This window comes from Arachis ipaensis, chromosome B3 (assembly GCF_059453495.1).
Source record: "Arachis ipaensis isolate K30076 ecotype BB chromosome B3, ASM5945349v1, whole genome shotgun sequence".
NCBI classification, from domain to species: Eukaryota; Viridiplantae; Streptophyta; class Magnoliopsida; order Fabales; family Fabaceae; genus Arachis; species Arachis ipaensis.
Genome location: NC_142438.1, coordinates 8,741,415 through 8,757,528, shown reverse-complemented (window position 1 = coordinate 8,757,528; position 16,114 = coordinate 8,741,415). Strand labels below are relative to the sequence as shown.

The window sequence follows — 16,114 nt, the reverse complement described above, 5'->3', positions numbered from 1 at the left end:
AATAAATGTAATTAGTAGCATTAAATTAGGGTGTAGTGTATTTTTATTTGATTGGTGGTTGTTCATGTTGTTCAAAATTTTCATTGTTCCCCTAGCACTCCCCATTCTTAAATTATGGCGTTGACAAATTGGGTTGAGGAGTCCCTTTCTTGTTGCGTCAAGAAATTGGGTAGAAAATAAAGTGATTTTCTTTGTACTCAATTTCATCCTATCCTTTTTATTTCTATTTCAATTTTAATGTATTTTTTTTTATTCAGTTTGAAATTTTTGTTTATATTTTATTTCTTTATCAAATATGGTTGTTTGTAAATGGTAATTTGAATTTTTTAGGGTCGATTTTTTCTATAATCTTTTCTTGCATAAATCAAACCCACTTTATTCGATTTATTTTAGTGATTTAGACTTTTAGTACACTCATCATACTAGATAAATCGAATCTAATAAGATCGATTTACTACCATCAATCCTAAATTGAATTTATTATGCATGCTTACATCGATATAAATGAATTCAATTTACATTAAAATAAACTACTAACGTAATACTTTTTAATTGGTGTTTGCTACGGTACGATGATAAATTAATACGTACCGATACGTTTAAAATGTGGACAAATAACAATTAAACAAGTGGAATTTATTTTCCACGCAGCATTTAATTTTTTCTTTTTTAAATATATAATATATCACCACTTTTACTAAAACACCCTTTTAATTAAATAAAAATAAAAAATAAATTTTATTTAATTTTAATTAAAAGACTTAAACATCTTTCTTTTATTTGATTAGACAAAAATACCCTTTGAATACCCCTATCTTAACAGCTTCTCCCCTAAACCCTAGCTTCTCCACCACCGCCCCAAGGACTGCCGCCGTCCATCGCTCTCAGGCACTACCATCGTCGTCTGATCGTCCGTGTTTCTTCCTCCTTCAAGAATCGCAGCTTCTTCTTCCTCGACCTCGGCGCGTCAGTTCCTGGTATTCATCTGCTCCATCGCGCTCTTGCCGCCGTCCGTCGGGCGCTCAGTCACCATCGTCTTTGTCTGGTCGTCGCAGATTCTTCCAACCCACCACCGTCTTCTGAGTTGTGTTCGTCGCCTGGCCTCTGTCTCCGTCACGATTCTGCCCCCCTCTTCTCAGACTGCTCAGTAGAAAAATCCATCTCCATTCCAGTTTCCTTCCTTCGAGTTCAGAGAGCAGAAGCTCAACCAAGAAAGAAACCTTAGACTTCGACGGTCAGTATGTACCCGAAGCCATGCATCATATCCCTCCAACTCCTTCCATGGCTGTTGCAAGAGAAGAAGCTGAGAATGTTATGTTTGGTGCTTTGGATAATCTCTCTGCTAATACAAAGATTAAGCCTAAGGATATTGGTGTTCTTGTTGTGAATTGCAGTTTGTTTAACCCAACTCCTTCACTTTCTGCAATGATTGTGAACAAGTACAAGCGTAGGGGTAACATTAGAAGCTTCAATTTGGGTGGTATGGGTTGTAGTGCAGGAGTTATAGCCATTGATCTTGCTAAGGACATGCTTCAAGTTCATAGGAACACTTATGCTGTTGTTGTTAGCACTGAGAACATTACTCAGAATTGGTACTTTGGGAACAAGAAATCTATGCTGATCCCAAATTGTTTGTTCCGTGTTGGTGGTTCTGCTGTTTTGTTGTCCAACAAAGGCTCTGTTAAGAGAAGAGCAAAGTACAAGCTTGTTCATGTTGTGAGGACTCATAAGGGTGCTGATGATAAAGCTTTCAGGTGTGTGTATCAAGAACAAGATGATGATGGCAAAACTGGTGTTTCTCTCTCAAAGGATCTTATGGCTATTGCTGGTGGGGCTTTGAAGACTAACATCACAACTTTGGGGCCTCTTGTTCTTCCAATAATTGAACAGCTTCTGTTCTTTGCTACTTTGGTTGTTAAGAAGCTTCTGAATGCAAAAGTGAAGCCTTATATACCTGATTTCAAGCTTGCATTTGATCATTTCTGCATTCATGCTGGTGGGAGAGCTGTGATTGATGAGCTTGAGAAGAATCTTCAGCTTCTGCCTATGCATGTTGAGGCTTCTAGAATGACACTTCACAGATTTGGGAACACTTCTTCAAGCTCTATTTGGTATGAGCTGGCATACACTGAAGCCAAGGGAAGAATGAGGAAGGGGAATAGGGTGTGGCAGATTGCATTTGGAAGTGGATTTAAGTGTAACAGGGCAGTGTGGCAGGCACTTAGGCATGTCAAGGCTTCACACAAGTCTCCTTGGGAAGATTGCATTCATAGGTATCCAGTGCAGGTTGTTACATAGCTTTAATTTCTGCTACTCTCTCTGGTACACATAGCATAAGCCAATAATCAATCCTATTCAAGGAGATAATAGATAATGTCTCAGCTGTTCAATCATCACTTTAGAAGCCTATTTTTGTTGTTATTTTTAATTATTCTAATGCTTCTGTTTTAGTTACTTAATCCTTAAATTAATATTTATGGTTCTCATGTTAAAGAGTAGTGTTTTATTTTTACATGTTGGTTACAACTTTTGTGGGACTTGGTTTCTAAAAAGGGATACTTTTAGTACTTAAAAGCTGTACATTTTGCAAATAACAAGGAAAAAGATTTTCCACATGAACAGTATTGGAAATAAAACTTATACTTGAAGCGTTGTTCAAAGATTCCTGTAGCAAACACCATAATTTTAATATGTGACAAATAACAAACACCATAATTGTTATTTGAATTTTTTGAATTTTGAAAATTTTTTTTATTAAATGGTTCAGCTGTTTCATGGATCGCCAAGTGGTTGCGGAATTCATTCGTATGCTTGATATCAGTGAAAATTCAAGAATTGAGGCACCGTTACTTCAGTATCTCAGCATAATGATTCAAAACATGGATAATGAACATGCAATTTGTAAGACTGTTAGTATTTCTTGATGTTTCAGGCTAAGGTCATTAGACTTTAGAGTTTTACCTATTGTTCATACATTGTTAGGCATGAAATAGTTATTTGAGTTGAAAACTTTAATTTTTTTAATTGAAGATCTTTAGACCCATCAATAGTGTGATGCACGAGATCTTATGCTATGCGGAAATGTTGTCAAATATGGCACACAGAATCCAGATGGTCTGTTGGTACTTTTATATTATCTACTGGTATGTCTTAGGCTTCATACTGGTACTTAATCCAATATGCTGTGCTGACTTTGCATCTTGCAGACTATTGTTTCAGCAATGGTTATATTAATAGCATCATTTTGCATCCGTATGAACTTGATGGGGGAGACTTGGCTCCATACTATATGTCTTTTCTAAGGTTGTGTTGCAAGTTTTTCTGTTCTAAATTTTCTCTCCTCTTTCTTTTATTAGTGAATCACACAATGTGTATTCCCTTAGATGCTTTTCTCCATGAAAAAGGGTATAATCATTTGTTAGATATTTTTCATTAATTTATATATGCTTGATTGATTCTGATTTCTAATGATACAGCCCTTTATTCAAACAGGGATATGGACACTCAAAAAAGAAGAAATGGATTGATTCTTGAATCTGATAAAATTGTTGATGAACTATACTACTTGAAAGACATTCTTAGTGTTGATGAGCCTTGATTGAATCAATTGGTTACTGAGAATCTCCTGAATGGGCTTGTGTTTCCTGTACTATTCTCATTACCAGCTTCAATGAATAATAATGTGAGATCTGAGAATTTCCTGTTAATTAGTTTACTCTAATTACTGTTTCCCTCTGTTGTGGTATATCATTGCTATATCAACTCTAGTGTTAAAGTCTGTTGATACTTGATATGAATTGACGATAATTGATAAAACAAATCTCTAACTTGTGAATGTTTGAATATATATCATAATTTCCCACTTGGTAATTGCCTGCTTCAGCTGATCTTGCTAGTTGCTATACTTGAATTTATATCCATGATTTATTTCCACATGATGCGCTGATTCAAACAATATGTTCTTTTACCCAGGGCTCAGATTTATCTGCTATCACTTCACTATATATCTTATCGCGTCTTCTTCAAGTCGTTGGGGGAAGAAGCATGATTAACAACGTGGCTGGTGTTATCCTGTATCATTTTTTAAACTTAAATGCGAGAACTCTGACCGAAGGGAATGCTTCTGATATGTCTAATGAAGTTAAACCATTTTCTAAGTGCCTGAATGAAGTGGAAAAGATTATTTCTTATGCTCCTGAGTCAAAAGGAGATGGAAACATCAATGGGAACTATCCGGATTCTCTTTTGGAAGATTTCAGGACCAGAGTCAATATTAGTTGCTCGAATGGTGATATATGTCCCAAAACGGCAATGTTTTCTTTGTTATGCCTTGTCTCAGATTGTTCAATGTTTTCTTTGTTCCTAACAGATATGCGGCCGAGGGAGATCCGGCTGGTCATGAGTGGGTACCTGCCCTCTGTGATGTCTCAATCAGACTTGGTTGGTTTTGGCATCTTTCAGAACTTCCAAAGTCTGCAATCAATCTGCTTGAAATATACTATAAGTCGGTTGGTCGAAATTGTCACTTGTTACTCAATGTGCCTCCAAACTCGTCGCGTCTCATACTTGGGGATCTACATGGATCCAGTTACCATTTGGAGCAGCATATATGATGATACAGTATTAACAAGCCATTTCAATGCCACTCAAGTTATTCATATTATCACACAAGACAACTCTCATACTGCTACTTCAACACAGCTACAATGTAAACTTGCTCAGTTATTTTTCTTGTAGTTGTATGTTACACGGAAATAGAAGAAAATTTTTTGCTCATTTATGTATGTGTGAATGGGTATCTGTTTTTCTCCCCCATGTATTTTGTAGAATCTTGTAGAGGGCTCGTCTCTCAATAAATAGAGCAGTAATATGTGCAAATTGCTGTGTAATTTACTTTCATAGTATCAGGAACAAATCTTCCAAGTTCCAATAGTCATTAACTTGCACGCATTGGCCTTCAAAATTCCTAAGATATTTTTTTTTGTTGACATGTTTATTAATAAATCAAAGAAATTAATAAGTTCACTAATATGTATAAACTAAAACTTCAGTAAATTAAAAAATGAACCAAGTGCAAAGCTCATTCTTTCACTTGTTCTATTTTAATTTGCTCATATCATAATATCCTTTTTAATTGGATTTTATTTATTTATTCATTATTTTCTTAGTATATTGGAACTTTAAAAGGGTTGATAGAGATATTCATAGTAATTGAGGATGGAAGCAGCAGCAGAGCAAGGAGAGAGAGGAAGCAGAACACAGATGCTAACAGGTTTTAAGAGAGGATTCATCTAAGGCTTGCATCGGCTGTTCCTTTGAAAGAAAAAAAAATATATTTTTAAAGGAGAAATTGGTCCAGAGATTGAGTTGTTGGCTATATTCAGCACTTCAACATTTGCAGACACACTTGGCAATAGACCCTTGAATAGATTAGAACTCAAATTTATAATGCTGGAATTTAAGAAGACATTAGATAGATCTCCACTTATCTCATTGTTAGAGAGATCCAGGAATTCGAGCTGCAAAGTCCAATTCCAAAACCAAATTGGAGCCTTGTCTGAGATACCTAATTTGGACATTGTCAAGACTAGGGGTGTTCGCGGTGCGGTTTGGTTCGGTTTTTGAGAGAAAAGCCATCCGATCCAATCGTTTTATCAAACTGCGGTTCGGTTTGGTTCGGTTTTTTTATCGAAACCATCCGAACCAAACCAAACCAATTAAAATCGGTTTGATTTGGTTCGGTTTGTTCGGTTTTTTCAGTCAATTCAAAAAAAAAACTACCATACTATTTCATAAAGTCATAACATTGAAATCAACAAACACAAATACACAATTGCTAACAAAGTCTTGATCTATTGAAATTTATCGACAAAAGAAATTCAAATACAACAATCAAAAAAAATGGGAGACAAATTGTAGAGACCTTGCTAAATTCTATGGTGACTTGGGAAAAGATGATGCAATAGACCTACTTCTTGCAATTGAAAAAAAGGGAAGATTTTGCTAAACACTGCTTCTCGGCGGAGGTGGTTGGGCTGTTGTCCATCTGAAAGAATGAAGTCCATTAGATATAAAAAAATCGCAAGAAAATCTCATACATGGCAAGGTACCAACTGCAAGCTACTAAAGCTATAAAGGAACAATAAAATGCATTTTTTACCCCATAACTCTGATTTGATGAGCCACGACAACTATCTTCCAAACAAAGAAATAAGATAGGAAATGAAAGGAATAAGAATTTAATTAGAATAGAAAGAAGGCACTCACCATGAATGAAAGAAGCCCTGTGAGTATACTGCATTCGTAAATTAAAAAGTTCAGTATAGACCATTAGAAAGCTGTATAGAAAACTAACCAACATCTACAACTACTCTCAGATACAGGTTACTTGTATAAAAGCATATAACCACAATCCAAAAGTTAAATGAATAGATTAAAAAACAAATCACATAATGAAACATCATAACTAAAATCAATCTGACCTTGAAACAGACCACATAGGATTCCAACTTTCAAGATGAACTGCAGGAGCAGGAGCAGCAAAACACAGAAATATTAAATAAAAATCAGTATCCCATAATATTAACTGACTTACAATCACTGAACCAGCAATAAAACAACAACTAGCAACAATGAAATCAATGATCAGTGACAAGTAAAACAATAAAACAAATAAAACAAAAAATTTCCCTAAACAATAAAAAACAAATAAAACAATAACAAGTTAACAACAACCAGCAACAATGAATTCAATGATTATTGAACAGTAATCAGTCAAATTACTTAATTACAATGAATCAATGATCAGTGAACCAGCAATAAAAAAATTTTCCCTAAACTGAACAATAAACTGGAAAGGTTCGGCAAAAACTGAACAATAAATCAATAATAGCAATACCAAATTACCAACAATAAAATGAACAATAAACAGCAACCAGAATTCCAGCAACAATACCAACAATAAAATAATTCATCAAGTTATAAACTATAAGGAATTAAACAGCAATAAATAGCAACCATAAACAGCAATAAACACTAAACAGCAACCACCAGTAAACAGCAAATGGTTCATATTGACTCGGGCTCCATATTGACAGTAAACAACCACCAATAAACAACCAGTAAACAGCAATAAACAGCAAATTACCTGAATCGGTGGCTCGGGCTCCATGTTGACTTGGGAGGAAGGCTGACTGGGAGACTCGGAGGTGCTGCCGTGCTGGGAGTGGGTTGAACTGATGATAGTGGCGCTGAGTGGGAGAACCCAGAAACACTGCTGGCGCTGGGTGGTGGCGTCTCAATGGCGACGGCGTGGTGCTGTGCGTGGGCGACGGCGTCGTGCTGTGGGTGGCGTCTCCGCGAAGAGGAAGGCTTCGGCGTCGTGCTGTGGGTGGCGACGGCGTCGTGCTTTGGCGATTTGGAGAAGAGAGAGCGAGAGCGGCTGGGATTTGGAGAAGAGAGAGCGAGAGCGACTGGGATTGGCGAGAGCGAGAGCGACTGATGATAGAGACTAGAGAGTAGAGAGCGCAGCCGCAGGTTAGGGATTGGGGATTTGGGGGGTTAGGGTCAGGGACGGCTGGGGGAGGGGGGCGCTCTCACACTCGCGCAGCAACCTTTGTTCATTTGGGGGGTGGGGGTCTTGTTGGGGGGGAGGGGTTAGGCATTTTTAGGGTTTTTTTCGAACCGGTTCGGTTAGGGTTTTGAGAGTAAAAAAAACCGAACCGAACCGCACAAAAAACAGCAAAATGAGTTTTTTTGGTTTTCAATTTTTTGGTTTTTTCAGTTCGGTTTGGCGGTTTAGTTCGGTTCAGATCGGTTTTGAACACCTCTAGTCAAGACCCTGAGAGAACTTTGCCTCCTAAGCCATGTTGGAAACTTAGGACCTACTCCACAGAATAAAAGGCATTTCACAAGTTGAATTACATCAGTAGAATTTAAACCAGAATAACTTCATCAAACTCTTATAAACTGATAAACAAAACTAGTCATTTACCATCCAAAGGAAATGCTCAAGCAGGGTTAATATGTATTGATTCTGAATCTATCTAATTATGATCAAATCAATCATAATGTCAAAATGGCATAATAATAAGCACCACTAGTGGAAAAATCATAAAACATAGAAGTAATAATGATGGTCAAGAAAATCCACCCTTAAAAATAATAATACTTATATCTCTAGTCAAATGGATACATTAAATAATTCGGCAAACAAATACCAACACAAACGTAAACAAAATATAATGTCGTATGTCACTAGACGGCTCATATGCCCACAAGAAAATAATAAAAACAAAAATAATAATAAATATCCTATGTTGTAAATCTAATCATCACGATGGTGATTATCATACAGCTTATTAAGATTTTCAATGGCATTTTCTTTGACCCTATCTCTGATCACATTATAATTCTTTAACACGAGTGAGACTGCAATCTTCATGCGAACCCCATCATCCACCTAATAAAATTTGAATAATTACACATTAGGCTTAACTACCTAAATATAAAAGAAAGAACGAAGGAAAAGATTAGTGCATAACATTACCTTTATGTTAAAATGATCATCTTCAAAACAAGCTATCATCCAACTTGCAACCCACACACCCGCATCACTCCTACATATCGAGGAAGCTATATTAGAGTATTATATAATTGCATAAATTTCATATCAATAACTACTAATTATACGATCTTACGATCCAGCTTCGAGGGTCGGAAGGCCTTCTGGCTCTTCAAATTCAAATTGTGAAGAAATCAGAGTTGGAGTGGTCTCAAAGTCATAGAATGAACGATCTTCCAATACCTCGTCCAAATAAATGGCCTGTTTATGTCTATGTTAGAGTTTGCTTTTTTAGTCATATATGTAGATAATTAACAAAAAAAAGGAAAATATAGTTACCAATTTCAAGGATGTCCTCTTTCGCTTGAACTGTTTCTCAGTGGGTAATGGGTCTAGCAAAATTATTTGTCTTTTAACACGATCAATCACTACGAGGTACCAGTGTTCATGGCCTTCGTCAGTAATTTCAGATATAGGGATAAAGACCTAATCAAGAGAAAGTCATTTTAGGTATTAAAATTATTTTATGCCAATATTTGCTAATATGAATTTAAAATGATTGGGAGCTTACTCTTTTTAAGCAGTCAACTTTGTCCAAATAAACATATGTGATACAAAAAATCGGTTCGGACCGGCCGGTTGAACCATGAACCGCTACAAAAAACAACTCGGACAAATGTATAGGTTTCTGATCGACAACTCATATTAGATCCAGTTCTGTTTTATTGGAATTGTTAGAATAAATAAACCAAACCCAAGTAAATTAATTTGATTTGATTCTTCTTTGTTTCCGAAGTAACTCTCATCAACTAGCACTATTATGGTGTAAACCTTTAGGACTTATATTTAGTTATACTTATATACTAATATATACTTATATTATATATTATATAGTTTCTCGACCTACTCTTTCGTATAACGAATGAAATAACATAAATCCCATAACTTAACTGGTACCTATTCCGACTTGTTAGGATTATCTTCCAAATCGTCCACACTAACAATCCATCCCTCTCCTCCAAAAACCCCCAATTTCAAAAACCACAATTGAACCGTTGAACCGGCCAAGAACTGGTCGGTCAAACCGAACCGTCACCTGGCCGAATTTTTGGAATAAGGGAAAAACGCAAAGTTCTGAAAACGGTTCGAATTGACTGGTCAAACCGGTCTATTCGTGAATCGAGGGGAAAAGCGGTTCGGACCAAGATTTTGAAAACCTGTTCGAACTGGTCGGTCGAACCGTGAACCGGTACAAAAACGAGTCGGTCATATATCAAAACCGAAAGATTCAGAAACCGTTGTTGGACTGTCGAACCGGTCGAGAATCAGTCGGTCGAACCGAACCGAGACCCGACCGGTTTTCTAAAATTTGCTCAAAACGGTGCCGTTGGTTAGAGGAACCCTAACCAGTAGTAGTGTTCAAAACCGACTCGGACCAAACTAAATCGATCAACTGAACCGAAAAAACCGAAAATTAAAAACCGATTCTGATAATGAAAACCCCAACCGAACCGAACCGAACCGGTCAGGTAGAAAACCAAAAAAAAAAACCAAACCCCCCCTCCCCCAAAATGAACGAAACCTAAACCTAACCCAGTAACCCCCATTCGGCCATTCCCCGAAGCCCCACTCCCAAACGAACCCTAGCCCCTCTCTCCCTACTCCCTAGGTCTCACAGCCTCGCTCTCTGCAACTCCCATCGCCGGTGAGAGACCTCCTCCCACCACCTCGCAGCCACCGCCACCTTCCTCCCAGCGCAGCCCTTCCACTGCTCCCACCCAGGACCTCCTCGCGGACAGAGCAGCCCAGCACTGCAGCACACAGCCAGCGCCCAGCGCCCAGCAGGTCGGCACCACGCTTGCAAGTCGCACCCACCACCACTCTCAGTCCCTCGCAACTCGCAAATCGCACCCAGCAGGCCAGGACCACCCACTCACCCAGGACCGCTCGATAGCCTATTGCAAGTAAAGAACACGATTTGCTATTATATATAAAGTTCTTATATTCTTTCTTATTAGCATGTTTTCCAATGCCATCTACTTTGGTTCTAACTTGGCATAATGTGATAATTGAAATGTTAGACCAACGTAGTTCTGATTATTGCTTTTCTGTTCTCTCGCGAACATAAGGGAACTATATGCTTTTCTGATTATTGCTTTTTCTGTTCTCTGAACGAACACACTGAAGAACGCAGAGATGACAGAACAGAACTCGAACGCAGCTTGGAGGAAGCACCGAAGCAGCCATCTCTCGTCGCCGTTCCTCAACGTCCAGCCACCGTCGCCGGCCTCGCCTTCTGCCTCCGTCGCGCAGCCACTGTCTCGACGGTGCCAGTTCTGTTCCATCGCGTCAGCCCTTCCGTCGTGCCCTGTTCCTTTCTTGCTACTGATCTGCTCTGCTCTGTTCTGGCATTTAGTTCTAGGTATTAATTTTTTTAAACTATAATTGTTGAATAATTCTTGTTACTTGTTAGTTAATCTGTGAACCTTGCTGTTGTTACTGGTTGAATAATTGCTGAATAATTGTTGTTAGTTAATCTGTGGACTTGTTACTGAATTGAATAATTGTTGAATAATTTTGACTGTTGGAGACTTGAGATCACTGGGTTGGAGTGAGTTGCTGTGGTTTACTGTGATTTTGTAATTGGATTGTATTGTGATATTGTTGTGATATTGCTGTGGTTTATTATTATTTTTGTTTTTATTATTTTCTTGGTCTTGTGGGCATATGAGCCGTCTAGTGACATACGAGTATACGACATTATATTTTGTTTACGTTTGTGTTAGTATTTGTTTGCCGGATTATTTAATGTCTCCATTTGACTATGTATGAATTTATACTCTTTTGGAGATTGAAATTTAGTTCTTTTATACTCTTTTGGCCTTAGTGTGTTGCATGTCAGTGGTTTTTCTTCAATTGTAGCAATTGGAATGCAACAGAAACGTTAATCTAGAACCAGGGGGCTTCACTCTTTTTTATTTTGTTTTAGAGCCATAAGTAAATGCAAACTCTTAAGTAAATAAATTCAGGTCCACTTTGATATGATGCACAAAATCTGTATGGCTTTTTTTCTTTCCTGGTAATATTTTGATCTATTGACTCTAGAAAAGAGGGGAGAAGTTTAATATGCACAAGTACTCTCAAACATGTTACATACTAAGGATTGGCACTGACTCAAAAAGAGGAACCCAATATTCCGCTTTGTTCTGTAATTTTTTCTTTCTTTGTTATTTTCCTGTTGTGCCCTATAGTTTAAACAATTTGATGCTTAATAGGATCAAGATTGTTATGAGCTTTCAGCTGAGTATGAAAGGAAGCATAAGACTGAGAAGTTGGAGGAACTTGGGAATATGCTAACTGGTCTTGATGCTGGGGATTCTATTGTCATTGCCAAATCATTTTCCCACATGCTTAATTTGGCTAACTTGGCAGAAGAAGTTCAAATTGCCTACCGAAGAAGGATTAAGCTATTAAAGAAGGGCGATTTTGCTGATGAGAACTCTGCCATCACTGAACCTGACATTGAAGAAACCTTCAAGAGGCTTGTGACTGAACTGAAAAAGTCCCCACAGGAAGTGTTTGATGCTTTGAAGAAGCAAACTGTAGATTTGGTCATAACTGCTCATCCCACTCAGTCCGTTCGTCGATCTCTGCTGCAAAAGCATGGAAGGTTTGTCACTGGACTCAGGAATAATTATAGTCCATTAACTACGAATTTATTGTTCCATTTGCTTTTACTAGATCTCAATTACCATCTCCTTTGCAATTATATATAAACAGATCTCATAGAGTAATAGATCCAGGAAGCCTGCTTATTTTTTGTTTGCTTGAACAGGGCTGGAAGGATACCATAGTCAAGCAAGATCAGTCTCATGAGAACCAATCAGATATGAGAACCAATAAGATCAGTCTTATTTTTTGTTTGCTTGAACAGGGCTGGAAGGATACCATTGCTATTTTTTAAGGCCTTTAGGCATATCTATCTAGAGTGGAAGCATGTTATGACATTTCCTTTTTTTTTCTATCTTTTAGGTGATTATTCTTTACGTGAGAACTAGTTCAGGAACACAATTATCTAATATATTATTCTTTATTATTAAAGTTTAAGGGGCAGAACATCTTTTAGTTAATAATATCTGTTACATAGTGCTAAAACTATGTGGTTCAATGATTGTGAACTAGTAGCATATATGTGTTTTAAATTGGGAGGAATCCAATGATTGTATTTATTTCTTCATTTTACTACCTAGTCAGTCCCTTTTTTTTAATAGTATGTTGTGGCTGTTCTTGGATTGATCATGTCAATGAACGGTGGGTGATCATTATTCAATGAGATGTATGGAGAGCCATTAGAAACCCCTTTTAAAGTTGTAACGGTGGGTGATCATTCTTGGAAGGTGCATATTGTATATTTCTAATGTCAAAGTTGCATTCATATCCCTTGAACTTTGTCACTGTTCAAAGGGGATTGGGTTGTTTTTCATTTTCAGTGGTTATCAGAGTAATTTGGTAGACAGATAGAGAGATATGGAGAGCCAAAAGGAGGATGAATGCCATGGTAGATAATGCATATTTTTTGTTGCTTGTTTTGGATAGAAACAAGCCACCATTTTTCCCCTCCCACTTGTAATTGATTTTTGATTTGTTTAACCCATTGTCTCTGTTCCTATCTTAGAATATAAATTCATTTGTTATCCAACACTAGAGTTAATGTTAGGGAGTCAACGGTTGATATGCTAACAAAATTGATGACTATATGGAAAGCAAAATGGTGTCATTGTTGTGAGTCAGATTAATATAGTAATTTCACTTGCAAGTAATTGCAATAAGATCATAATTTTTCTGTTCAACGGTTGATATGCTAACAAAATGAAACCTGTAATCTATCATTCACTGTCTTACTTGTATATATAAAGAATTAAACTCAACACTGCTTCCAGGTACATGCTCTTGATATACTTTGAAATGTGCATGTTGCACCACTCAATTGTTGTTTTCTTTCTTCTTTCATGTATATACTTTGTTCATTTTCAGAGGATGCAATCATGATTACAACTTAACAATTGCTTGTAACATTCCTTGATTTGATTCCTTGTACATTAATATCCACAATGAAATTTATAAATTGCATAAGTGAAGTCTATGTAACCTTTATCAATGAGTAGAAACGTTGTAACAAGGCCATTGATGCTAAATATTCAGTGTTTTATATGAAAATAATAGTAACAAAACATAGCTGAAGAATAAAAAAATGCTAATGCCATAACTTTCCAACACCAGAATTCTTCGTAAGAGATCTAACTATTCTTACAGTTAATATTTGACCACAAAACTTCTTTCACTTTCTTTCAACAAATGACAAGAAATTCAATGGAAAAATGAATTGTTCTAGAACAAAATCAGAGAGTTACATTTATTACATAAATAAAAAACCAGGATTAAAAGGGATTAGGAATAGACTGTAATAAAATGCGAGTCAATCAGAAAATGGTTTGGACAAACTTTGCAGATTGAGCTCTTGCTTTCAGAGTATCCTCCTTTGATCTCGCCTCCTGTATCTTACTCTCCAAAAGCTACAGGCAATTAACAAAGCAAAAATGGGATAAACTTACATCACTAGTTATAACAAAAAATTCCTGCACTATAATTAAAATAGTCCAACCATTTTCAACAGCTTATAGGATTCTGGGAAGATGCAATTTCTTACAAAAACAAAGTTACTGGCACACTATAAATTTTGGTTTCCAAGCATACCAAAAACAAAGCTGCTGCTCTTTTTCTTTAAAAAAAAAAAAACACAAACAAAACATAAAAAAACTGGAAGGGCAGAACAAAGTTTGTTTCTAAGCATAAGCATAGTCCAGAAGGAAACAAGAATTAATTTTAGCACAAGAAGATATCCCAGAACTTGTTACCTCAGGAACAGAGACAGGTTTTCTTCCAGTTGGCACAACACAAAAAATTACCAGAAGGGAAAACGATGCCTAACTTAGCAAAATGTTTGATGACTACAGTGATTAACCAAACTTAGTAGCATCTCATACATGATAGCAAGGCAAAGCAAAAGTCATTATATTGCTGATATAAATCTAGCGTTAGTCTTTATGCAACCAAGTGAAATAAAGGATTCAGTGACAAATACATAAATATTAATTTAAGGATTAAGTAACTAAAACAGAAGCATTAGAATAATTAAAAATAACAACAAAAATAGGCTTCTAAAGTGATGATTGAACAGCTGAGACATTATCTATTATCTCCTTGAATAGGATTGATTATTGGCTTATGCTATGTGTACCAGAGAGAGTAGCAGAAATTAAAGCTATGTAACAACCTGCACTGGATACCTATGAATGCAATCTTCCCAAGGAGACTTGGGTGAAGCCTTGACATGCCTAAGTGCCTGCCACACTGCCCTGTTACACTTAAATCCACTTCCAAATGCAATCTGCCACACCCTATTCCCCTTCCTCATTCTTCCTCAACATGCATAGGCAGAAGCTGAAGATTCTTCTCAAGCTCATTAATCACAGCTCTCCCATCAGCATGAATGCATAAATGATCAAATGCAAGCTTGAAATCAGGTATATAAGGCTTCACTTTTGCATTCAGAAGCTTCAACCAAAGTAGCAAAGAACAGAAGCTGTTCACTTATTGGAAGAACAAGAGACCCCAAAGTTGTGATGTTAGTCTTCAAAGCCCCACCAGCAATAGCCATAAGATCCTTTGAGAGAGAAACACCAGTTTTGCCATCATCATCTTGTTCTTGATACACACACCTGAAAGCTTTATCATCAGCACCCTTATGAGTCCTCACAACATGAACAAGCTTGTACTTTGCTCTTCTCTTAACAGAGCCTTTGTTGGACAACAAAACAGCAGAACCACCAACACGGAAAAAACAATTTGGGATCAGCATAGATTTCTTGTTCCCAAAGTACCAATTCTGAGTAATGTTCTCAGTGTTAACAACAACAGCATAAGTGTTCCTATGAACTTGAAGCATGTCCTTGGCAAGATCAATGGCTATAACTCCTGCACTACAACCCATACCACCCAAATTGAAGCTTCTAATGTTACCCCTAAGCTTGTACTTGTTCACAATCATTGCAGAAAGTGAAGGAGTTGGGTTAAACAAACTGCAATTCACAACAAGAACACCAATATCCTTAGGCTTAATCTTTGTATTAGCAAAGAGATTATCCAAAGCACCAAACATAACATTCTCAGATTCTTCTCTTGCAGCAGCCATGGAAGGAGTTGGAGGGATATGATGCATGGCTTCGAGTACATACTGACCGTCGAAGTCTAAGGTTTTGTTCTTGGTTGAGCTTCTGCTCTCTGAACTCGAAGGAAGAAAACTGGAATGGAGATGGGTTTTTCTACTGAGCAGTCTGAGCAGTCTGAGAAGAGGGGGGCAGAATTGTGATGGAGACAGAGGCCAGGCAACGAACACAACTCTGAAGACGGTGGTGGGTTGGAAGAATCTGCGACGACCAGACGAAGACGATGGTGACTGAGCGCCCGACGGACGGCGGCAGGATCGCGATG

General features: G+C 37.3%; 2 protein-coding genes, 1 long non-coding RNA gene and 1 pseudogene across 13 annotated transcripts; 2 read left to right on the top strand and 2 right to left on the bottom strand.

Moving 5' to 3' along the window:
• The first annotated feature begins 786 nt into the window (after positions 1-786).
• On the top strand, positions 787-4,940 carry LOC148569775 (3-ketoacyl-CoA synthase 4-like). 10 transcript variants are annotated; one of them, XR_015907359.1, is made up of 6 exons: positions 787-2,273; positions 2,768-2,901; positions 3,207-3,405; positions 3,493-3,682; positions 3,973-4,288; positions 4,370-4,940. XR_015907359.1 is itself a non-coding variant. In XM_088508830.1 (4 exons), the coding sequence occupies exons 1-4, from the start codon at positions 1,255-1,257 to the stop codon at positions 3,596-3,598; spliced, it is 1,458 nt and encodes a 485-aa protein (XP_088364956.1). In that variant the 5' UTR covers positions 787-1,254; the 3' UTR covers positions 3,599-4,940. The 10 variants fall into 10 exon arrangements, 3 of the variants coding, with proteins under 3 accessions (XP_088364956.1, XP_088364957.1, XP_088364958.1); XR_015907357.1 differs by having other exon boundaries at positions 3,973-4,940; XR_015907360.1 differs by having other exon boundaries at positions 788-2,273; positions 3,207-3,303; positions 3,973-4,940.
• An 848-nt stretch (positions 4,941-5,788) lies between these two features.
• Positions 5,789-7,632, bottom strand: LOC107628604 (uncharacterized). The gene is made up of 4 exons (XR_015907486.1): positions 7,148-7,632; positions 6,483-6,522; positions 6,268-6,295; positions 5,789-6,046 (listed from the first exon to the last, which is right to left on the bottom strand). It is a non-coding gene; the product is annotated as an uncharacterized LOC107628604 (long non-coding RNA).
• Positions 7,633-10,923: 3,291 nt separating this feature from the next.
• LOC148569774 (phosphoenolpyruvate carboxylase 2-like) lies at positions 10,924-12,960 on the top strand. 2 transcript variants are annotated; one of them, XM_088509644.1, is made up of 3 exons: positions 10,924-10,985; positions 11,839-12,233; positions 12,399-12,959. In XM_088509644.1, exons 2-3 carry the CDS (start codon positions 11,914-11,916, stop codon positions 12,415-12,417), a joined length of 339 nt encoding a protein of 112 aa, XP_088365770.1. In that variant the 5' UTR covers positions 10,924-10,985; positions 11,839-11,913; the 3' UTR covers positions 12,418-12,959. The 2 variants fall into 2 exon arrangements, with proteins under 2 accessions (XP_088365770.1, XP_088365771.1); XM_088509645.1 differs by lacking the exon at positions 10,924-10,985 and having other exon boundaries at positions 11,560-12,233; positions 12,399-12,960.
• Positions 12,961-14,682: 1,722 nt separating this feature from the next.
• On the bottom strand, positions 14,683-15,956 carry LOC148569773 (3-ketoacyl-CoA synthase 4 pseudogene; annotated as a pseudogene).
• Between the last annotated feature and the right edge of the window lie 158 nt (positions 15,957-16,114).